At 40.0% G+C, this 24,458-nt stretch overlaps 1 protein-coding gene across 10 annotated transcripts in view; it reads left to right on the forward strand.

The window, feature by feature from the left end:
* ITSN2 (intersectin 2) overlaps positions 1–24,458 on the forward strand; it is a 161,360-nt gene that overhangs the window by 114,072 nt on the left and 22,830 nt on the right. For 8 of the 10 annotated variants that reach the window (XM_060169732.1, XM_060169733.1, XM_060169725.1 and 5 more), the window contains 5 exons: positions 2,858–2,903; positions 2,984–3,105; positions 4,831–4,927; positions 5,357–5,548; positions 24,263–24,384. In XM_060169732.1, the coding sequence (XP_060025715.1) occupies positions 2,858–2,903; positions 2,984–3,105; positions 4,831–4,927; positions 5,357–5,548; positions 24,263–24,384 (579 nt within the window). Of the gene's footprint in view, positions 1–2,857; positions 2,904–2,983; positions 3,106–4,830; positions 4,928–5,356; positions 5,549–7,221; positions 10,716–24,262; positions 24,385–24,458 lie in introns of those variants that run through there. The other 2 variants (XM_060169734.1, XM_060169730.1) reach the window with 2 other exon arrangements.

Consider the following 24,458-nt stretch of genomic DNA (forward strand, 5'->3'; position numbering starts at 1 on the left):
AATGAAGTACCACTTTACACTGGTCAGAATGGCCATCATTAAAAAGTCTACAGGTAACAAATTCTGAAGAGGGTGTGGAGAAAATGGAACCCTCCTACACTGTTGGTGGGAATATAAATTGATTCGGCCACTATGGAGAACAGTATGGGGAGGTTCCTCAGAAAACTAAAAATCGAATTACCATATGATCCTGCAACCCCACTCCTGGGCATATATCCAGACAAAACTATAATTCAAAAAGATACATGCAGGGGGAGGGATAAATTGGGAGATCGGGATTGATATATACACACTACTATATATAAAATAGACAACTAATAAGGACCTCCTGGGAACAGGGGACTCTACTCAATACTCTGTAATGACCTATATGGGAAAAGAATGTAAAAAAAAAAAGATGTATGTATATGTATAACTGATTCACTTTGCTGTACAGCAGAAACTAACACAACATTGTAAATCAACTATACTCCAATAAAAATTAAAAGAAAAAAGATACATGCACCCTTGTGTTCATAGCAGCACTGTTCACAATGGGTAAGACATGGCAGCAACCTAAATGTCCATCAGCAGATGAATGGATAAAAATATGTGGCATATATACATATATATATATGTATGTATGTATGTATGGAATGGAATTCTACTCAGTCATAAAAAAGAATGGAATAATGCCATTTGCAGCAACATGGATGCAACTAGAGATTATCATACTAAGTGAAGTAAGTCAGAAAGAGAAAGATAAATACCATATGGTATCATTTATATGTGGAATCTAAAATATAAGACAAATGAACCTATCTATGAAACAGAAACAGACTCACAGACATAGAGAACAGACTTGTGGTTGCCAAAGGGGAGGGGGTTGCAGGAGGGATGGAATTAGGAGGTTGGGGTTAGCAGATGTAAGCCACTGTATATAGAGTGGATACATAACAAGGTCCTACTGTATAGCACAGGGAACTGTATTCAGTATCCTATGATAGGGACTTCCCTGGTGGCACAGTGGTTAAGAATCCACCTGCCAATGCAGGGGACACGGGTTCGAGCCCTGGTCCGGGAAGATCCCACATGCCACGGAGCAACTAAGCCCGTGCACCACAACTGCTAAGCCTGTGCTCTAGAGCCTGAGAGCCACAACTACTGAAGCCCGCGTGCCTAGACAAAGAGTAGCCCCACTTGCCGCCACTAGAGAAAGCCTGCGCACAGTAAGGAAGACCCAACGCAGCCAAATAAATAAATAAAATTAATTAATTTTTAAAAAATCCTATGATAAACCATAATGGAAAAAATGTTAAAAAAAGAATATATATGTATAACTGAATCACTTTTTGTACAACAGGAATGAACACAACATTGTAATCAGCCATACTTCACTAAAAAGTAAATCACATTTGTTAACATAGGAACATCCTTAAGTACTTTGAAGCGGTCAAGCTCATGGTGGTAGATACCAGTTTTCCCTTGAAAGCTTGAGTTTTATTGTTGGCAGAAATCCTGTCAGCTCTTTAACTTGAAGGGACAGGTTTACTTCATCCATCTTTGAGCGAATGTCTGCTAAATCTCAAGTCTGAATAATTTGTCATTAGTCATTTTTTCACATAAAAACGCTGTTCCATGAAAAATCTAGTTGACACAATTGAATCACCTAAGGCTTTTCCGTGAGACAACCCTTGTACTTCAGTATGCAGCAGAAGTGCTTTGGCCACACTTCATTTCGTCACCCAGACTCTTGAAAAGATGTGTATCTGAGGATTAGGATTTAGTAAACTTTTTACTGCTTGATCAAGGACATGCTTAAGTGAAACTGGCCTTGTTTTCCTGTGAGCATGTGGCTGTGAAGAGTATTACGACTACTAGTATTATCTGGCACCACTGCTGTGATTTGTGCTAAGACATCAGCAATTTTACCCACCAGTGTAAATGTCAGTACAGCAAAAGAGGCAAATAATAATGTCCTAGTACTGTTATGAAAGTAGTTTTTATCTTCCAGACCCCTGAAAGGGGCTGGAAGGACTGCCCCCAGGGATCCACAAACCACACGTTGAGAACCACTGAGACTGCTTAGGTTGGCTTCTGGCTCTGCCACTTAGAGGCTAGGTGACCTTGGATAAGTTACTTCACCTTTCTGTGTTTCACTTTCCTTCTCTGTAACATGGGGATAATCATAATTACTTAATAGTGTTATTGCAAAAATTAACTAAGTGAATATATGTAAAATTCTTGCAACACTACCTGTTACATAGTAAGTACTCAAAAAATGTTGGCTGTTGACTACCATCAACTCTGCTTGGGTGCTTTTACTACAGTTGTGTTCACTAAGAGAAAAGGAAATTTAACTGCTTCCCTCGTCTTGCTCATCCTATAAAGTCAAACAGGTCATAGTTGCTGGGGTATCATGCGTTTTTTGTTCTTAGGTCAAGTTCAGGAGGAACATGGCAAAAAATTTAAAATATCATTACCTTGTATGCAGCAGGAGCTAAACTCACATATGCCTTAACATACCCAGAGCACATTTGTTTTATGTGGTAGACACTGATTCTAACCACATTGATAAATGAAATGTATTTGTGTTTATGTTTAATAGTCAGGAAACATTCAGAATATGAGCTATTCCTGTTGAGTCAGTGGATGCCAACATCAGCTACTTGTATATAATGTATTCTGTCAGAACCAGATCTCTCCATAAGTGTTGGATTCTTAATTTATTTGATTAATGTAAGGTTAATCATTATTTTGCTCTTACTTGAAAGAAACAAGGACCCTGGGAATTAGAAACCTCTAGTTCCTAATAGCCTTTGTACTTTTACATCTAGATTGTTGGAAAATGATAAAACAGTATATCTTTTCCTTACAGGATTTTGGGAGTGCTAGCAAATCTGGAACATCAAACAAGAAACCTGGTATGTATAATAATGAAGCTGAAAAACTACTAAAGTGTTTAGTAGTCTTGAATTCAGTTTCTTATTTTTCTTCTTTTCAGAGATTGCTCAAGTAACTTCAGCATATGTGGCTTCTGGTTCTGAACAGCTTAGCCTTGCACCAGGACAGTTAATATTAATTCTAAAGAAAAATACAAGTGGCTGGTGGCAAGGGGAGTTACAGGTAATAACCTTTAAATAACGTTTATTAATTTTATTATAAAAGTAATGCATGCTCATTAGAAAAATAAGGTTAATAAAAATTTCAGATCACCTATAATCATACCACTTGGAGGTAGTCATTATTACCATTTTAGTATCTTATGTTTCTCTCTTTTGCCTGTTTATTTTTAGCACAGTTGATGTTACAAGTAACAATATGAAGGGTATTTCCCTAAAGACATAATTGTTTTCCAATAATAGCTGTTTTAATAAACCACAGGACACCTTCTTAAAGGAAAGCCTAGCATCATCTTTGCCTGGGATAGCCCCAGGCTTGCGGCATAACTTCCAGACTGAGCGCTAAGAAAATACTATTCACTGGACAGTCCCCCCCGCCCCCACAGTCTTACGTTTTTGAAACAGCAGTGCAAGGAAAGGAGCTGCAGGAGTGAATGAGCCTGGTTTTTTCATAAAATGTTAACAGAGATAGTAATTGCATGTTTTGATACAGAAAGAGGAGTTCTTTTCTCACTCCTAAAATTTCCTTACTAGTTAAAACTAAAAAGCATTTTAGGATTAAAAGATGATGACAGGTGTAAGAGCTGGATTTTTACGTGAAATTGATACATGATTGTAATATGGAGGATTAACTTAGCGTCATTCTTGCAAATCAGGGTCTTACAGTTTCTAAAGAAAAGTGGAGGTTGAAAATTCAGTATCTTCTTGACTAACCCCCTGAAATTTCACCTTCTGATTTGCTTTGAAGATTGACCCAACTAAGTGGGAGATGTGGCTTTCCACAAATTTTGTTCATGATCTCCTGATTAATTATTAGCAAAGCCCCAAGAGGTATTTACTGTGAGCTATGTCATTAAGTGTTGACTTGAACTTATTAGGAGAACATTAGAAAGGTTTTTTTAGTTTATAAATATTATTTGTGTGAAATATGCAGAGAAATTTGAGCCTGAAAGATCTCCAGATAGACTTCTACAAATAGTGTTGAGATGCATATTGAATCTTCCAGCTGTTTAATACTGACGTGGAAGGCCAGTGCAGAATTCAGGTGTTCACAAGACACCCTCACTTCTAACATCAGTCATAAGTTTGGAGGTCCCCAAGACCACTCCCGAGTTCAGTAATTCTCCATAAGGGCTCACAGAAGGCTATTATACTCATGGTTATGGATTATTACAGCAAAAGGATTTAGATTAAAATCAGCCAAGGGAAGAGATGTATGGGGCAGAGTTCAGGCGGATTCCAAACACAGAGCTTGCAGTTGTCCTCTGCCCATGGAGTCGTGGACATCATTAAATTCTCCTGGCAACAATAGCCATGGAGTATTGCCAAGCAAAGCAGCTCACTTGAGCCTTGGTTTCCAGAGTGTTTACTGGGCCTCCATCACGTAGTTGATGGGCATAGTTGACTGCCCACATGGCTGAACTCAGTCCCCAGTCCCTCCTGAGGTTGAGTTCATACTGTGACCCGGAGGGCCCACCGTAAATCACATCGTTAGGCTATCTGGCTTGGTTAAGGCCCCCACGTAAAGAGAGACACTCTTAACAGTCAAGACCTTCCAAAGGTTTAGAGATTACCTCATTACTTTCCAGGAACCAAAGGCAAAGACCAGACCTCTCTTTGGGCAAGTTTAAATTCTTTACTACACAGCCAGGGTTTTTCTTATTTTTAGTTTATGTCTCAATAATTGTCTTTAGTCTCATCTTTTATATTCTTTTTGCTAATTTTATAGGCCAGAGGAAAAAAGCGACAGAAGGGATGGTTCCCTGCCAGCCATGTTAAACTTTTGGGTCCAAGCAGTGAAAGAACTACACCTGCCTTTCATCCTGGTATGGAAATGGGTTAACTTGTATTTCATCTTAGAGAAGTTTTGTTACAACTTAGCACTTCTTAGATTAGCTGATTCTTTGAAAAATACTTTAAAATTTGTTCTTTCCTTACCTCTGCCTAAAAGTAGTATTGCAATGAGAACTTCCTTTCTAAAAAGTTCTGTGTAGAAACAGCCAGCTGTTCGGTGATACTTGAACTACCTCATTCATTGAAATATTTTAATTGCTATACCATCATACTTTAAAGCAAACCAGCTGCTTGGATTTCTAACTGCATTTGGGAAATTCTTGTTTTTGTAAAACAGGGAATGGGGGAAGGAGGGTGGGAGAAAACAGCTAAAGGGAAAATTTAGCTGAATTTTAACATATGATCCTTGTAGGAATAATTATTTTGTTTAATTTGTTACTTCGTTGTTCTTTTTCTGGTAGTGTGTCAGGTGATCGCCATGTATGACTATATAGCAAATAATGAGGATGAGCTAAATTTCTCCAAGGGGCAACTTATTAATGTTTTGAACAAAGATGATCCTGACTGGTGGCAAGGAGAAATCAATGGGGTGACTGGTCTCTTTCCCTCAAATTATGTTAAGATGACAACAGACACGGATCCAAGTCAGCAGTGTGAGTAATATCAAATTATTTACTTCTTAACTAGTGCATAAGCTTTAATGTGCAACATGGCATTCATTACTGCTCTGAATCAGATCTTAAACTTAGCACTCTTAGCAAATGTCATATTAACGTTTAAAGTAAGAAAATATAACAGGAAACTTTCACAAGTTAAGAAGTTATACTGCTTTTTTTCAAATACTTTCTTTCTAGCTTCAGACCCTACTATTAGATTTTATCTGAAAAAAGTTCTAATTCTCTCATGGGTTCTTTGGTATGATAACAGTCTATACTGCAACTTCCCTTTACACCAGCCTTTTTCAGCTTAACAAAGAGTAGCTGGCAATTACCCTATTCACCTATTCAAAATGACCCTTTTAGTGTACAGGTGCTATTAATTTTGCAACCTTCTCATTTATTTCCCACCTTTTTACACATCATCCAGCTTAGGAGAAAATTTAAAAGAAAATTATAAAATTTATTTTATAAATAAAGTGCTTGCAAAACTCATTAGGTGATTTTTTTAGGTAGATAACTCATACTGCAAGAGATACATGAATTAAGATCTGTTTCACTACTTTTACAGCAAGGGTCCAGATCTCAATGTATGAGATTCGGTATTACATAAAATTATCTCTTGGTAGTTACCTAGCCCTTCTTATATTTGAGAATAAACATAGCATTAATAATTAGAGAATAAACAGTACTTGGAAATATTTTTTACTTTTATAAAATAGATGTCACTTTTCCCCACCCTTTTGATTTTTTTATCTTCTTAAATAAAATATATCATGATTTATATTTTTATCATTCTTGTGAAATTATCTAAAAGCTTTAGCCTTTCGTTTTAACTTAGCTTCTAAGAACATGTAAATGGTAAAAAGCTGAGATGTGTTTATGATTCAGTGCAAGTATTGTGAATTTACTTTGTACTATATCTATAATTTTAAAATATTAGTGCATTATTTTCACTTCAGAGCTTATAAGATCGTTCTGATTTTGGGAGAAGACTTTTCTTTAGATAAAGCAACTGAATTTCCCAATTTGGAGGTGGAGTCCAGTTTTTTATGGCTTGAATATTCCTAAAAGTATCTCAGGGTTTCAGGAGAGGTAGAGTTTAAATGACCATTTTTAAACTCTGCTGATGGTTTGGCAGTTTTCAGTGCTTGCCAGTTTATCTGATTAATTAGAAATACCTGAGGTGTCTTTCCTGGACCTGAGAGAGGAAGGTACTTTTCAAACCTACTGGGTCTGGAAGATCTTTGACTAAGTGATCCCTGGAGGCATTCTGGTTTGTCAGTACATTTGGCTCTTATAGTGTCTACAATGTAAAGTGATAGTTTTCCAAAGGTTTTGTTGTTGTTTATCTTGTTTTTCAGTGGCGGAACTTTTTTCCAATTAAGTCGTATATAATAAGGAATACAAAGAACAGATAGAAGCTGTTCTAAAGGAAGAACAGCCAGGAGTGTATGAGTCAGTGAAAACTGGTTAAGTTTTAGACTATCATTTGTGTTTCTGTAGCCCTTATAAATATTACTTGCATTTTATTATGTAGTTAGGATATTTTCTAAAGGTTGAGAATTTTAATAGTTCAAATTTGTTGATGTTGCGTGTAATCGGTAGAATTTTTCTCACCCACTTGATTTGCTTTATGTTCATTTTATTCCTCATTTTTCTTTTTATAGGACCCAATGTTGTCTTCCAGTGTGAAAGCACCCCAGAGACCCACTATCCAAGTTTGACTCTAGCGTGGAGGCAGGGCAGGCAGCCCTGATCAAATATCTCCTACACAATTCGTTAACTTCGTTCGAATGTTAGAGCCACTTGTGATTATTTCCTCGTGTTTCTAATTTACAGTTAAAATTTACTTGTAACAAGTTAAAGGATAGTGGGTCTTTGTGTGGCTTTCCCTGCTGTTCACTCTGGCATCCTTTAGCATTTTTCTTCTTTTTTAATTTGGTAATTGTAGGTCATTAGCATGCATGTTGAGTTTGCCCTTACATGGTGGGAGTTCAAACACACAAAGACCCACTATTTGCACAGACTTTTCTCGCTGGTTTGGAATGGGCTGCCATGCTTTTCTAATGTTATTGCAACATGTATATTCATTACAGAATTCAGAATTGCTTATGTTTTGCTATTATATTTGATCTAATCCTAATCACAGTGAGCTCTTAATTGGTTCAATATGTGATTTGTCCCTAATGTGCACTGTTTATTACTTTATAATATGCCACTATGAGTACCAATATTTAAATTTGTTTAAAGGCCAAGAAGTGGAAATATCCTTTTCTCTATTTTCTGTGTATTTTGGGGTGGGAGCAATAACACTTTGAGGGAGCTTTTATTATCTCACAGAAGAGGAAAGTGGCCTGCCCCAGCCATATGTGCAGAGCAGGGTATGTTTTATCGGTTGGCTGCCCAAGAATGAGTCCTGTACATGGGAGTTCCCTTGGGATCTCTGTGGTCTGGGCTCATGAAGAAGCTTCATGTGCTGCAGCGGTCAGTTGTTACTTCTTTACTAATGAGCTAAAAATGGATTATTTTTGAGGAATGAAAGGCTCCCTTCATTGACCATGAGATATGAAACCTTCCCTTCCTTAGAGCATTTATATCTGTACATTTTGAAGTCAAAATTCATGTTATCTATTTTAATTAGGTGACTGCTTGTCCCAGGTCACAAAGGGACACTGGTTGACACTCTTCTTAATGTATTTAGTAAAGAACATAAGGAATCCTTGAAGAATTTAAATGCCCATGAAGCAGGCAGACAGTCTCTGTCTAGTTGAGAATGAATTCAGTGAAGGAAACATGTGTGAGAGCTGGCATTCCTCTATGTCCATGAAGCTGCTTTGTGGCTAGAGGCTTGATTTTACCATTCAGAATTCTCTGGCTACTATCTATTATTCAACCACATTGGCTACTTTGGCATAGGATTTTACTTCTTTTCCTTGAATGGAAAACTTTAAAGATAATAAACATTATTATAAACTAATAAACGTGAGAGTACTTAGCTGAAACAAAAGGGAGTTTTAGTGGACAGTATTAAACTATATTTGAAAATCAATGAGAAGTTTATGCAATTTAAAATGTTTACAAACTGCAGTGCAATCTACTGTTTATGAATGTCCAAGTATTATCAGGAAAAGTGTACATACAATCACAGAGTCTTATTTCCTCACACAGTTCTTTAAGAAGAGTGAAATATGTTTTTATATATCTGAGTTTTAAGTTAGAGGCATATTTTGTGCAATATTTGTGTAAATGAGCCTATTCATTATAAATGAATGATTTTAGTCATACATTGCCTAAATCATAACTTTGCAACACTTGAGAAAGAATCAACAGTTTAGTTAGAATGTCACAAGGTTCAAATGTCTGTGTTCCAAAATACTTCACATCATTGGGATGTATGGTGATATGTATGTGTGCTCCCTGAGGCAGGGATTTCTAGCTATTAGACCATCTCAACTTTTAGCATTTGGCATCATCATGATACTTTGTTTTTTTGGTTTTTTTGCGGTACGCGGGCCTCTCACTGTTGTGGCCTCTCCCGTTGCGGAGCACAGGCTCCGGACGCGCAGGCTCAGCAGCCATGGCTCACGGGCCCAGCCGCCCCGCGGCATGTGGGATCTTCCCGGACCAGGGCACGAACCCGTGTCCCCTGCATCGGCAGGCAGACTCTCAATCACTGCGCCACCAGGGAAGCCCTTTCATGGTACTTTTATAAAATATGACATATAGGAAAGCAATAATACCATTTTACAGGTGGCATAACAGATTTGCCTGCAGTCACTAAAGGGTAGAGTGTAAAGACTGAGTCCTTGTGAATTCAGCTGATCTTCTAAATTGTACAGTTTACTTGGTCTTGCCTTTTATTTTCTGAACTTTTTGCTTTTGCAACCGTTAGTTGGGTTCAAAATAAGGGCAGTTACTTTAAATCCATTTTAAACCCTGAGGTTAGAAATTAGACCACTTAATTAGTCACATGATTTGGTGTAACATTTTCTCCTTATAATTTTGAATTTGGGTTTATTTAATACACTGATAAATTATTTCAAAAGTATTTTTGTAGCTCAAATTGCTTCACTTTTACACTGATAAATATAGTTTATTAAGAATGACATTCAGGTAGAGCTTAGTGTCTGTAAATCAGTTTGCAAGTAATATATTCATCAGGTACCTATGGACTAAATCACATAATGGCATATTTAAGCTAAGTGTCTGGGAAATAAATTTACTGTATTTACAGAAATACCCCTCTTTGTTTAGGTATTTTGTCATATATTTGAGAAGAAACTAAAAGTAAAGGAAATGGTATGACATATAATAATAACTTGTCCTTCTTAAAAGAGCATGCAGTCCTTTGCAATACCTCGTATTCAGCCACATATTTGTTCTCATTCAGTGTAAGAGGCAGCTTTCCATTTACTTAGAAAGCAACATAGAAAGCAACATTGGAAGGAGTTTATCAGGAACATAAAATTTTAGAATGAACAAATCTGAACCCTGTAAGAGGTAAAGAATGAAAATTTATTTAAAAATTGCAATATGTGCTGATCATTTTTAAGGTATATGATTAAACCTGATAGGTTTTTCAGCAATGAAAAAATCAGTTCTAAGACCAAAGCTGATTTTTTTAGAACACTTGAAAATCTAAATCCACCCTACCTGTTGTATAGTTTCCTCTAAAACTTTATCCTAAGGAATCATTTTAAAATAATACAACTATTAAAACAATGTAACTGCTATTTTAGTGCTTTAAAATATAATATGAATACTGATAGTTTAAAATAAAGGAACTGGGGGGAGGAAAAGTAGAGAAAGAAATGCCAATTTCAGTCCAAAGCTTTATTTGCCAAGTTTTCTTAGGATGAATTTTACCAGGTTATAAATTCTTGTAAATAGAATCTGTAATGGAAATACTGAGAGACTTTTGCCTGAAGTGGCATTATTGGATGCTGCTGTGATGCTACTGTAATGTAATAAATTATTAAATTGTTGCAAAGTGCTGTTTTTTTGCCTTAAATTTTTATTTTGTGCGTCTTGAAAATTATAGTATTAAAGGTCTTGAGATTTGTGCAAATGCTGGAAACGCTTGGCATGAGGTCATCCGTTTTTATTTTTACAAAATTGTAATATAACTATGCAAGTGTGTTTATTAAAAGGACACAAACTACATTACTTGTATTGTGTATTTCTTTTGAAGCATCCTTTAAAACTAATTGTTTATGTATAGTCCTGGTTGAATTTCTTTGGAATGTCTCTTTTTCCGTAACATAGTCTCTGGGTCCAGACCAGCAAATTGTTTTATAGTAGGGGGACAAAAGAAAATTTTAAATGCTAAAGATTGAGATAGTTTGATCCAAGATAAGCATATGTATCTCAAAAGCAAAAGAAATTTTGATTTGAAAGTAAAAGAAAATATAATCTAGGATAATAATAGACTACTATGTTATTTATAATTTTTATTCTGACTTTTTCTCCAAAAAGATTGGAAGGAATTTACAATACTCACTGCAAACGTAGACTAAGATATTTGTACTACAAAGTAAGAGTCTGTATGCAGTGAAAGAAACTGAAGTGGTTGCTTGGGGGGGTACCAGAGTTAAGCAGAGTTTTACAGTTAAATAATCAAGTTGGTGGTTTCACCTTGAGTGAAAAAAAACATGGATCAAAATCCAACCCATCCATCAATGTCTGACATCAACAGTCTCTTTCCAAAATCTTTCCTCATCTCTGGAAAGTCATTCAACTAACATATGTTGAGTATTTGCATAAGCAAATGCAGAGTACTAGGTGCTGAGAATATGAAAATGAGTGCCAGGTGGTCCTGGCCTCAGGTAGTGCCTAACTCTGTGAGGGAATCAGGCACGTACGCAGATAAGTATAAAACAGCCTGCTGAGCACACTGATAGATATTACTGGGCACCAAGAGAGTACAGAGGAGGAATACCTAACTCAACCGTAGATTGGTGAATTAGAGAGGACTTCCTGGAGGAGGCAACTGCCAGAGTCATAAGATAAGTAGGAGTAAGCCAGATTGGAGGGTGGGATGGTGGAGAGTGTGATGGAGACAAGCAGCAGCCAGGCGGAGGAGGAGAGGTGCCTTTATAAGAAGTTCATTGTTGCTGGAGTGGAAGTGGAAAGCCAGCGACACTGAATGCTGACGCTTGAGAGCAGACGGAGGGCTAAACCAGAGATTCCTAGCTTGGCTGCTCATTGGAATCACCTGGGGACCTTTAACAAGCTATTGATGCCTGAGTCCCGATTTAAATGGCCTGTGGTGGGGCCTGGGTGTGGGGATTTTTAAGAACTCCTCAGGTGATTCTGATATGAAGCCAAGTGGAGAAAAAGTCATGAATCTGAGTTAAGACTTGTTTCTGAGGGAACCTTGGCAGGAGTTGGGGGTTGATGGGATGCGTGGTCAGGCGGAAGGTCAGTTTGACTTCCAAGTTTGTATCTTGGTGACAGGGCGGAATCATGGTGCCACCAGCTACAGTAAAGAATCGGAGTTGGGGGAAGATGAGTTTAGTTTTGACTGCACAGTACCTGTGGGACATCCAGATAGAATTGTCCAGCTGGTAGTGAGATATAATTAAGATATACAGCATCGGATATACATCAGCTGGTGGCATGAATGCCTATTGATAGTTTTTGAGCCACTGAAAGTAAATGAGATGATTCAGGGAGAAAATAAGACCTTTGAGGGTATCAGCAGTTAAGGGTTGGGTAGTGAAAGGAACCCATGAAGACAAAACAAAGGTTCTGGGAAAATAAAGAGATTGTTGTGCTAATATTGCTACCATTTTTATAAAATAATGAAGTTCTAGCTGTATAACCGTTGCTCATACCAGTAAAAAGAAAAGAGGAAAAGTGCTCTTTATTTTTTTTAAGATTTATTTTTTGTTAATTTATTTTTGGCTGTGTCAGGCCTTAGCTGCGGCATGCGGAATATTCGTTGAGGCATGCAGGACCTTTCGTTGTGGCGTGCAGGCTTCTCTCTAGTTGTGGGGTGCAGGTTTTTTTTCTCTCTAGTTGTGGTGTGCAGGCTCCAGGACGCGTGGGCTCCAGAGCACAATGGCTCTGTAGTTTGTGGTACACAGGCTCTCTAGTTGAGGTGCACGAGCTCAGTAGTTACGGCGCGTGGGCTTAGGTGCCCCGTAGCATGTGAGATCTTAGTTCCCTGACCAGGGGTTGAATCCTCATCCCCTGCATTGTAAGGCGGATTCTTTACCACTGGACCACCAGGGAAGTCCCAGTGCTCTTTATTGAGTACTTATTAGTCTAGGCACCTTTCTAAGGCCTCAAATGTATTACCTCATTACTATTTTCTTTTTACAGGCATGGAAATGAAAACACAGAGAAGTTAAGTAACTTGTTCAAGGTTACACAGATTGTCAGTGGTAGAGCTGGGTTCAAACCCAAGTGGTCCGACTCCAGAGTCCTTGCTCTTAACCTCTACACTAGGGTGCTAATATTGCCACCGTTTTCATAATAAGGAAGTTCCTGCAGTACAACCACCACTTGAACCAATGAAAAGGCAAGAAGAAAAATCAGAAGAGATGAGGAGGCAAGGACTGAATTTAACAAACAAGGATAAGAATCTCTAAGAATAACATCTAGAAGGATAAAGCTGAACATAGTCACTTTTTTGGTAACAGCTCTATTGAGATATAATTTACATTCCATACAGTTCCCCCAACTATACCAATTCAGTGGTATATTCACAGAGTTATGCAACCATTACCACAATCAATTATAGGACATTTTCATCACCTCAAAAGGAAACCCAGAACCCATTAGTTATCACCCTCGCATCTTCCTGTGTACCCTGCCTGCCCTGCAGCCACAGCTAATCTGTGTTCTGGCTGCATATATTTGCCTACTCTGGACATATATAAATGGAACCATAAAGTGTGTGGGGTTTTTGTGATTGGCTTATTTCACTTGGCATAATCTTTTCAAGGTACATAATGCTGTAGCACATATCGGTGTTGCATTGCTTTTCATGGCCAAATAATATTCCGTTGTTTAGATATACCACATTTTATTTATCCATATGTTAATTGATGGACATTTGGGTTTTTACTTTTTGGCTATTATGAATAATGCTGCTGTGTACATTTGCGTACAAGTTTTTGCATGGACATACATCATCATCTTTCTTGGGTATATACCTAGGAGTGAAATTGCTGTGTCAAATGGTTTGACTTTTGGGGGAACTGCCAGACTGTTTTGCAAAGTGGCTGTACCATTTTATATTCCCACCAGCAGTGTACAAGGGTTTCTGTTTCTCCACATTTTCACTGACGCTTGTTATTATCTGGCGTTTTATTAAAGCCTTCCTTGTAGGTATGAAGTGACATCTCATGGTTTTGAATTGCACCTCCTCCATGACTAATGATGTTGAGCATCTTTTCATGTGCTCGTTGGCCATGTGTGTGTCGTCTTTGGAGAAATGTGTGTTCAGATGCTTTGCCCATTATTTATTTATTTATCTATCTATCTATTTATTTATTTTTGGCTGCATTGAGTCTTCGTTGCCGTGCACGGGCTTTCTCTAGTTGCGGCGAGTGGGGGCTACTCGTTGCAGTGTGCAGGCTTCTCATTGTGGTGGCTTCTCTTGTTGCAGAGAACGGGCTCTCGGCGTGCGGGCTTTAGTAGTTGTGGCTCGTGGGCTCTAGAGCACAGGCTCAGTAGTTGTGGCGCGTGGGCTTAGTTGCTCCACGGCATGTGCGATCTTCCCGGACCAGGGCTCGAGCCCGTGTCCCCTGCATTGGCAGGTGGATTCTTAACCACTGCACCACCAGGGAAGTCCCCTTTGCCCATTTTTAAATTGAGTAAATTATCTTCATAATCGCTTTTAAAACTTTATTTTAAACGAGAACAACAAATTATGAAAGATGTGCTTCAGAGAAATGTCTTAATGCTGTTGTCAAAGGCAGAATCACTTAGAGTGATAAAATCAAAGAGTGATAAAATGAGTGGAATGGGGAGTGTAGTGGGAGGGCTGCTTTGGATCGTGACTATGAGCTCACCCCTAGGAGCCTCAGCCTCACCTGTGTAATGAAGATAGTAATACCTGTATTACAGATGAGACTTAAGGGATTTATGAAACACCAGTTCAGTGTCTAACACATAGATACTAGAAATTACAGTTAACATTTACCAAGCATTTGCTGTGTCCTAAGTGATGGACTAAACATTTTGGGTGTATGTCTGGGTTAGTAAGTGATGGAGTTAAAACCTGAGTCAGCATCTGACTCCAAAGCTGGTGCTCTTAGCCACTTCTCACTAACTTGGAGTTGCTGTTACTTCAGATCACAGAGTTAGAACAATCATCATTAAATTCCAAGATACAGGTGAGAAGAGAGTAAAGAGAATTAACTAATTCATTCTTTAAATGAATCCAGGCTGGTCAAGTTACGTTTCAAGGTACTGGGAGGACCTGCTACTGGGATCCCTGTGTCCAGTGGTCATCTGTTAACCACCACGAAATCAGAGTCAGGCAGTACTATAGAATTAGTGTGTCCTAGACTCAGCAGTTTGGGCATAGTATTATGTAGTCATAAACAAGTTGGAAAATATGGGTTGTATAATCATACCATTGGGTAAAGTAGAGGTGTAGCAGTCTGCTTAGTAATACCAAGAAAAAAACATATGTGCATATGAAACCCCTGTTGCCCCAGGTCAGTACTGTGGTAATGGGCGTACTGATACAGAGCACTGAAGGGTACAGTCTATTTGAAATTAGCTGTTAGATACAAGTTGTTAATTGCATATGCGACCAAGTAGAAGGGTATGTAAAGGGACCAATTATGTTACATAGACACACAAAAAAGTTAAAGGCGAATAAGGGCCCTGTTGGTTTTCAGTGCTTTGGGCTCTTTGGCATTCCAAGTATTTATACTAAAACTTTTTTTCCTCTAGAATTCAGTTCAACAAGCATAAGACCAGGTTAGGTTTGTACACGCTGTTGTCAGAGTTTCACCTCAAATAGGATTGCAGTGTAAGCATCATTTAAAGTGGCCTGGCATTTCAAAGTGTAAGACTTGAATCAAGAGACCTAGATTTAGGTATTTAGTAGCTCTGAATTCTACAGTAAGTTACTTAACCACCAAAGCCTCAGATTCTCCATGTATTTATACAGTAGGAGTCAAAGTTATATTTGTTAGAGAATTGATCAGAGGTTGTAAATTGTGACACACATGTTGGTTATTAGTATTGTTAAAACGAAGTTCTGTGCGGGGTAAACATGAAGAAACTACGGTTTCATGACATCTCTTCGTAATATTCTATATTCTGAATAGCACATTAATAGTTGAGTCAGTGATACAGGGTCAAGTCTGGCAGACTAGAAGGTGATGCAAAAATCAGCTTGAACTAATTGCTTTCTGAGGCCAAAATCTGCACTTTTGTCTCCTGTTGGGAGGGGGTCTTTGCTGTCTTTAGGCTTATAACATTTTACCGTAGATTCAAAAATCAAAATAAAAAATTGTGTTTTTTTGATAAATGCAAATCCACTTGCATTTATCAACAGAGCTGCTTTTGTAAGTTCTAGAATGTGTCTGTTTTCTGATAGTCAAATATTTTGCTTTCTGATGGTCTGCGGCATTAGAATCACACAAACAGCCCAATTTTATAACACAAATAGCCCTTTTTGTGCTTAAACAAGCAACCTAACACCTGATGACATAGAACTTAACAGGCATCAAAAAAGACACAAAAACTTGTTCAAGAATTATTTAAATTTCCAAAAACGAAACCACAAATATGTATGGCTTCATGGTGCCACCTGGTACACAGTTTGCACTCAGTAAATATTTGCCAAGCGGACAAAAGGCTATTCTCTTACGAAACAAGATACCCAGTAATTTCCAGCGCCCTGATAAAACTTGAGTATTAAAGGCAGCCTTCAGAAAATGCATGCAGTTGAGTCGTCTGGATTTACTGTTAAAATCTCATCTTTTCACTGAGCTTAAACACAGTGAGACTGAAAACCATTATGTGATACTCTGGCTCTTAATTTTGGGCACACAGAGAATAGCATTGTTCAGAGGCGTTGGTCTCCTCAGAATGGGCAAGGACTATTCTGGGACTTTATGACATAATCTGAACAAGCCCTCTTTGTAGCAGTCATCACAAATTGCCTTTTGTCCTTCACTTTTTGGAATCTTCGCAGATCTTTCTCCTCCTTTCTAAGCTCTCTTGTTTGCTTGCTTGCACTGTGATTTAGAACGGTGGTTCCCAGCTGTAGTGGGACACAGTTTTCATAACCATTATTCATTATGCATGTTTTGTCTCTCAGTCTCCACATCCTAAACACAAATGTCGGGGGTCTTGTGGCCCAGCCTACTGCTAATTATTCCTCTGGGAACTTTGACCTGGTAGTAGCCATGATCTCTCATTTTTCCTACTTTCCCATTCTTCCTGTCTGCCAGAAAGAACTTCCCAGGAAGTTTTCATCGTTCTCTCTGACTGCTTATAGTTAATATCAATGTACTATCTCAGAGTGTATCTTCATATCACATTCGGTAAATACTTGTTGAAAACCTATTACGTGTCAGGCACGGGGGACATAGCAGATTATAAAATGGACAAAAATTCCTGCCCTCTTGGAGCTGACATTTGAGTAGGGTAAGACAGAAAACAAAACAAATAAGTGTGTAGTATCTTAGAAAAATAAAGCAGGTTAGGGAAAGGGAGTACTGGGTGGGGAGAGGTGGATCCAGAGGGATTTCAATTTTAAACAGGTTACTCAGATAAAGGTTCTCTGAAATGGTGACATGTGAGCCAAGACTTGAAAGATGTGATGACTATCTGGAGGAAGCCATGTGGATACCTGGAAGATCATTCTAGGCAGAGGGAACAGCACATGCAAAGAGCATGCCCATAATGCTTGAGGAACAGCACAGAGGCCGGTGTGGCTGGAACGAGGGAGGAGCAAGAGGACGAGGAAATGAGGACAGAGAGGTATCTGCGGAGATGGGGGAGGCCGTTTAGGTTCTTGTGGGCTGATTGTAAGAAATTTGGCTTTTGCTCAGAGTGAGAAGGACCCATTGAAGGGTGTTGATCAAAGGAGTGACATGATCTGCTGTGTTTTAATAGGATAGCTCTGGCTTGCTAGATTAATCTGGAGGTTGGGGGGCAGGGATCAGAGCAAGAGACCTGTTAGGAGGTTCGTTCAGCAATCCAGGCAAAAGATGGCAGTGGCTTGGATCAGAATGACAGTGGTGGATGAGGTAAGAAGTGGTCAGATTATGGACCACTATTATCTGTTTTGAAGATAGAGCCACAGGTGGGTTGAATGTGAGGCGTAAGAAGAAGGAAAGTGTCAATCCACCTGTTGTGTTAGCTTCAGGTGTACAGTAAAGTGAATCAGTTATACATATACATATATCCACTTTTTCTTAAAATTCTTTTCTCATATAGGCCATTACAGAGTATTGAGTAGAGTTCCCTGTGCTATACAGCAGGTTCTTATTGCTATCTATTTTATATATAGTAGCGTGTATATGTCAATCCCAATCTCCCAATTTATCAGGGAGGTAATTCTATCAGTTTTTCATTTCACACTTTGAGGCTCTCCCATTAGTTGCAAATAAGAGTTGTTACATTTCCATGAGGTTTTGTGATGTCATCTTATACAGATCTTTGGAAGCCTAGTTTGTCTGTTGCTAATGAATCCTCCCCCACTGCTCTTTTATATTTTGCATTCGTATAGTTTTTTGCAGCCCTTTACTTTTTTTCTTTTAGGTCTTTATTTATTTATTTATTTGGCTGCGTTGGGTCTTAGTTGAGGCACATGGGATCTTTGTTGCAGCACGCGGGATCTTTCTTTTTTGTTGCAGCATGTGGGCTCTTCACTGCGGTGCATGGGCTTCTTCCTAGTCGTCGTGTGGGGGCCCTAGAGCACGCGGGCTCAGTACTTGCGCTTCACGGGCTTTCTAGTTGTGGAATGCAGGCTCCAGAGTGCACAGGCTCAGGAGTTGCAGCACGTGGGCTCTCTAGTTGTGGCACTCAGGCTCTAGAGCGCACAGGCTTAGTTTCCCTATGACATGTGGGATCTCAGTTCCCTGACCAGGGATTGAACCCGCATCCCCTGCATTGGAAGATGGACTCTTAAGCACTGAACCACCAGGGAAGTCCGCAGCCCTTTACTTCTAACATTTCTGTAACTTTACATTTCTGGTGTCTTGTAAATAGCATCTAGCTGAATTCTTTTGTCCAATCTAGAGTCTCTCTTTTAACTGACAGATTTAGCCACTTATATTTATTAGAACTATTTTATACTTTTATTTATATCTATGTTATTTGACATTTTCTATTTACCATGCATTTTCTTTGCTTCTTTTTAAAAAATTAACATTGAATTTATCCCACCAACTTATTTATTATTATTATTGTTATTTTTACTGTCAATAATTTTTTTTCACATAATTACTGGTATTTTTGCTCACCATTCCTTTTTCTTACTTTTTTTTCTACCACTCCTTACATCTCTGTTTTTCCTTTTCAAAGTACATTTTTTTAAATGGTTCCTTTAGTCAAATCTGCTAGTGGTAAATGCTGTCAAACTTTGCCTGAAAATGCCTTTATTTCTCCCTCTTCCATGAACAATAGTGTAATTAGAATTCTAGTTTGACAGTTATTTTTTCTCAACACTCCCTAGTGTTGGGTTGAGTTGTGTGCAGCCAGTCTGGATTGCTGTTCCTGTATAGTTATTCTGCTCTTTCTTTCTTACTATTTCAAAAAATTTTTTCTTCCTTGGTGTTTTACAGTCTAGGTATGGGTTTATTTTTATTTTTTTCCCTAATCAGGAATCATTTTTCCTCCTGAATCTGTGGAGTTATATCTTTCATCAACTCTAGAAAATTCTCAGCCATTATAATCTTAGTTATTACCCCTTCCCTTTCTTTCTGTTCTCCCCTCCTAGACTCCCATTAGATGTATGTTGGGCCTTGTCATTCCATCCTCTGTATCTTTTAGCTTTCATTTTATGTTTTCCATCTTTTTGTCTTTCTGAGCTGCAGTCTAAGTAATTTCTTCAGCTCTGTTTTCAGATTTACTAATTGTTTCCTCCAGTGTGTTTGATCTGCTGCCTCATCTATTAATTTATTATTTCCTTGATAATATTTACCTTTTTATTTGTTTCTGTTTCAAATCTTCCTGTTGGGTTTTTTAGACTCTAATTAGGGTTTCAAATCCTTCATATATGTCTCAAGCTATTTTAAACATATATATTTTACATCTCCTTTTGCTCTAATCCTCAGTTTTTTATGAATGGTGGATTGTTCCTTGTTTTTTGTAATTTTTTTACTTTGAACTCATCTTTAGCGAGACTTAGTTTTTCTCTGTAAATCCTGTGGAACCAAGGTTGTGAGAGTGACCCTCCAGACCAGTTATACATTTTCTTTGGCCAAGCACCCTGAAGTTATCACCAGCCAGGGACCAATTTTTGTGTTAATTCATCAGTTGCGGAATTCTTGAACTCCAAATTTATGTGAGATGCAGCCCCAGCATTTCTGTTCTTTACCCAGCAGGGACTAAATGCTTTCTTGGCATCTCACCATTCTGGCAGGAGGACTCTTTCCCTAGTCCACCCTGTAGTCTTCAGTCTCCTCTCATTAGCCAAGCCCAGGCAGAAGTCAACTAAGAAAAGAGCTTACAAAAGTAGCCTTAGAGGTTGGCCTCCTTGCAGTATGGAGCAGAGCAGGGGAAAGGTGAGAAATGGGTCTGGGGACAACACAATAGTCTTCTACTCAACAAATATTTCCTGACCTCGGTGGTCAAAACATTGCTAAGTGTGATATTATGGACTGTGTTAGACACAGTCCCTAACCTCCACTGGGAGAGAAGGACATAGTAACTATATACAGAAGAACTACAATACACATTACATTGTGGGAAGTATTTAAAATATAGATGCAAGCCAGTACCATGAAAACACGAAGGAGAGGCAGTCTGGGGACAGGGATGGAAAAGGTTTCCCCAGAGTAGGATCATGTGAGCTGCACCCTGAAAGGGTAGTGAGATGGCTTCTGTGCAGAGAAGGGCCATGGACAGAGGCAACAACAGGAGTGGAAACAGCCAGGCCGTGGACAGTTAGTACAGCACATCATGAGGACCGAGCCCAGGCCAGGGTGGGTAGAAGGTGGACCGCATGGTCAGAGGCAGGCTGCTGCTGCATTACGGAGACTCTGGAGCCCTGTGCTCCCCCCGAGCTAGGACTTCATTCTGCAAAAAACAGAAGTCATTGAACATTGTGTCAGGAAAAGAACATGATAAAAAATGTAGAGGCTGGCTTGAGCTGTTCAATATAAATATAATGCAAGTCACAAATACAAGCCCATATGTAATTTAAAATTTTCCAGCAGCTACATTTTAAAAAGTAAAAAGAAACAGATGGAATTAATTTTAATAATCATTTTTACTTAACCCAGCCTTATCCGAAATATCATTTCAGGGTGTAATCGGTATAATAATTTTTGTACTGATGCATTATTTTACATTCTAGGATGTTTCTACTGGGTCTTTGAAATCCGGTGTATATTTTACACTTACAGCTTTTCTCTGTTTGGACTGGCCGTGGTTCAGGTGCTCAGTAGTCACATGTCGCTAATGGCTGCTGTATTGGACAGTGCAGGTGTAGAGGATGGCAGAGGGGTGTATTCTATCCACAAACCCTAATTCCTCAGTTCGCAAAAGATTCACTCTCCTCTCAAAACAGAGGGTTCTATGGTCAAATAAGTGTTGGGAACTCTGGGTTCACTCAAATTAAATGTATCTTTAGAGCAGGGTTGCTCAGAGCATAGTATGCGGATGTGCCTTGTGACCCTGGCAGAGAAATGCAAAGCCAGATTCGTTTGACCTTGCAGGTCAGGAATGCCAGGAACACATTATAGTATTTGCTGGATTGGGGGGACCAGAGGGCCTGGAGGCAGGCAGAGGCAGAAATGCAGAAGGAAACACCAGGAAGAAGAGAGTGACAGGCTGAGGGAGAGACTCGAGTGTTGGAAGCAGCAGCTCATCACAGGTGTCAGGGCTCTGGGCAGGTGCAGGAGGACGCCAGCTCCCAAGGGGGTCTCTGCATTTGGCCATGCTCAAGGTCATCATTACCTTCACAAGAGCAGTGTCAGTGGAGTGGTGGGAGAGAAACCAGAGTATCTTAAGTTGGAGAAGTGACAGAGAGAGCTGTGGGCGGGGGGAATGAGTGTCAGACCCCTCTACTGTCAGACATTTGGCAGTGAGACTAGAGACAGGTGTTTGTGGAGGGAGCAGGGTTGCAGGAAGGGTGCTTGTTTGTTTTACATATTGTGGTAGGAGGGACACATAACCATGTTCATGGACTAGAGGGACCAGTGAAGACTGAAGATGGAAGTGTGAAGGGCAGGGAAGTGTCCTGCAGGAGGGGGCGGGTTAGGGATGCTGGCTTTAGAAGAAGTAGGATCCCCTCACCCCCTGACACGGGAAGGAAGTACAGGGATGAGTGAGCAGGAAGATGGGGCTGGAAGTAGAAGGGGCATCATGCCTTTATTTTTTTTTCCCCTGATGTCAGAGGTGAGAGCATCTGAAAGTGGGGATAGGGGTCAGGTTGGAAACTTGGAGAATAAAAATTTAAGAACCATTGTAATGAAATGCAGAGGTGTCAGCTAGGGTTGGAGTACAAGGATTGTCCCACATTCATCCTGATGAAGCTAATGTCATGGACGTCCCAGCCTTAGAAACGATAAACTACCTGAGACTTCTCCTATTATCCCAAGATACTGAATAGATAGGCCAATACTTGTGGGTTTTAACATCAGTCATCGATTCCCAAAGTGTGATATCCCAGTGGTGCACAACACAATGACCTACAAAATAGTGCCCAGGAGGACTCGAATTATTTTAATAGTTATATGTTTATGGTAGTTACTATTAGAAGAAACATAACCATCACATCAAACCCATGATTTCATAGACATTTAGCTCAAACATGAAAAAAAATATTACATAAATAATAGTAGAGATACTATGTGGATGTGGCCGAATGTGAAGGACCGAGATTTGTAAACCACTAGCAAAGAGCTAGGGCAACCTTAGAGACTGCTGCGATTGCCCCACCAGCGTCAGCTGGATGGCCACGTGGTCAGCAACATTCCCCATCAGGCGTCGGCCTCGGCATCCAGCCGCCTGGCTGCACACAGCCGGGTCAGGCAGGGGCCTGTGTTAGCCTTGCTCATCCCTAGCTCTCGCTCATTCCTGCAGGTCTCCTTGGCAGAACAGGACGGAACACAGTCCCCAGAAAAGCTGGATAAGTCTGAACATGAGTGGCACTGCGATTTCATCTTGGTAGCACCAAACGTGACTTTTGCCTTATTCAATTTTTGTTTGACTGTGGGAGTAATTTTTTTTAAAGCTGTCGGCAGCATGTGCAGAAAATAGAACAGTTGTCTGTCTTCGTGAGGACTCTCTGAAAGCCCAAATCTATACAAAATACATAAAAAATCAAAAACAGTCACGAAGAGAAGCCCCCACTTAAAAGGCCAGTCTGATCCTGGCGTTTTCCGCCTCTGTGGCTCTGCGCCTTTGTCCCCGTGCAGGGCGTCTGCCTCGGTCCGAACACTGCGGGCTGCGGAGGCCCCGCAGGGCCGGCCCTGCTCCTGTGTCCTCTGCTCCCCAGACCTTCGTGTTGCCTCCCCATCTCTCCCGCTTTGGACGTGCACTGCTACCGCCTCATGTTGTCCCTTGCTGGGCACCTACCTGCTTTTTCCTTTTGCCTGAGGAAGGGCTTTCTGAGGCGTTTCCCCTCCCACTGGGCCTTCGGCAGGCCCTCAGCTTCTTATTGAATGACTCTGGGTTAACGTCACTTCCCAGTGTGACAGTGAGCTCAGCTCCCATGTGCCTGTACATTGATCCGAAGTGACTATGGTACTTCTCACTCTGATGCCATGCGAGATGGCTGGGGGCTGCCCTCAAAGCCCCCGTGGCTGCAGTGTACCCCAAACCACCAGTTCTTTGTTCCAGTAGGTTAAGACAGTGCTCTTGCTGGGAACTGCTGGGCCCTGGAGACTTCAGGTTTCCTAGCTGAGCACTTAACTTTGAGAAATCTAGAGAAGTGTTTCTCAAACATTTTTTAAACAGTGGCTCACAGTAAGGAATACATTTTACATCCTCAAATACATACCTAACTAAAAATTTTCACAGTACAATACTGACAGATCCTGTGCACGTGGTAGTTATTTATTTTGTTTTGTTTTTGTTTTAAAAAATCGATAGAATGGGCCACCAATAGCTCATGACCTGCAGTTTGGAAAACACTGGTCTCCAGCATTTGAGTCACTTAATCGTTACAGTGCTTTGAAAATGTCTCAGGATGGTGAGAATAGCATAGATTCTTCACAGGGCTCCCTCCGCACAGTTCTGGTTTCTTTGAGGCCATTTCTGAAAATCCTTCATTCTGTCATTACTTATTTGGAAAAGAAATTGGGACCATACCGAGCATTGCAGGCGTTGCAACCAGTTACAGGTGTTGCTAATTTGCGGCTCTGGCGCTCTGGAGTGGCCGGTGGTTAATCCCGCTTCCGCAGGTGTGCGCTGTTCACCCAAGTCCCAGGGCCCTTTGGCAGGCCACGTGGTTCTTTCCCGGCAACACTTGCAAACCCCGTGTATCTGACGGTTCATGTCTGTTTTCTCCGAAGAAGATAAAATAATATTTTGAAACTCTAGCCTGCTTTTCCACAGGGTGTGCAGATCTCCAAACCCTGGACACCATGCAGCCAGTGGAGAGGAAAAGGCAGGGCTACATCCATGAGCTGATGGAGACTGAGGAGCGGTACGTGGATGACCTTCAGCTCGTCGTGGAGGTGAGGGCGCCGCGGGCGCCGCCGGTTGCTCAGGGGGTGGGGCCTCGTAGCGAGGTATCACCTTTGACGAGTGA

This window comes from Lagenorhynchus albirostris, chromosome 13, assembly GCF_949774975.1.
Source record: "Lagenorhynchus albirostris chromosome 13, mLagAlb1.1, whole genome shotgun sequence".
Taxonomy (NCBI): Eukaryota; Metazoa; Chordata; class Mammalia; order Artiodactyla; family Delphinidae; genus Lagenorhynchus; species Lagenorhynchus albirostris.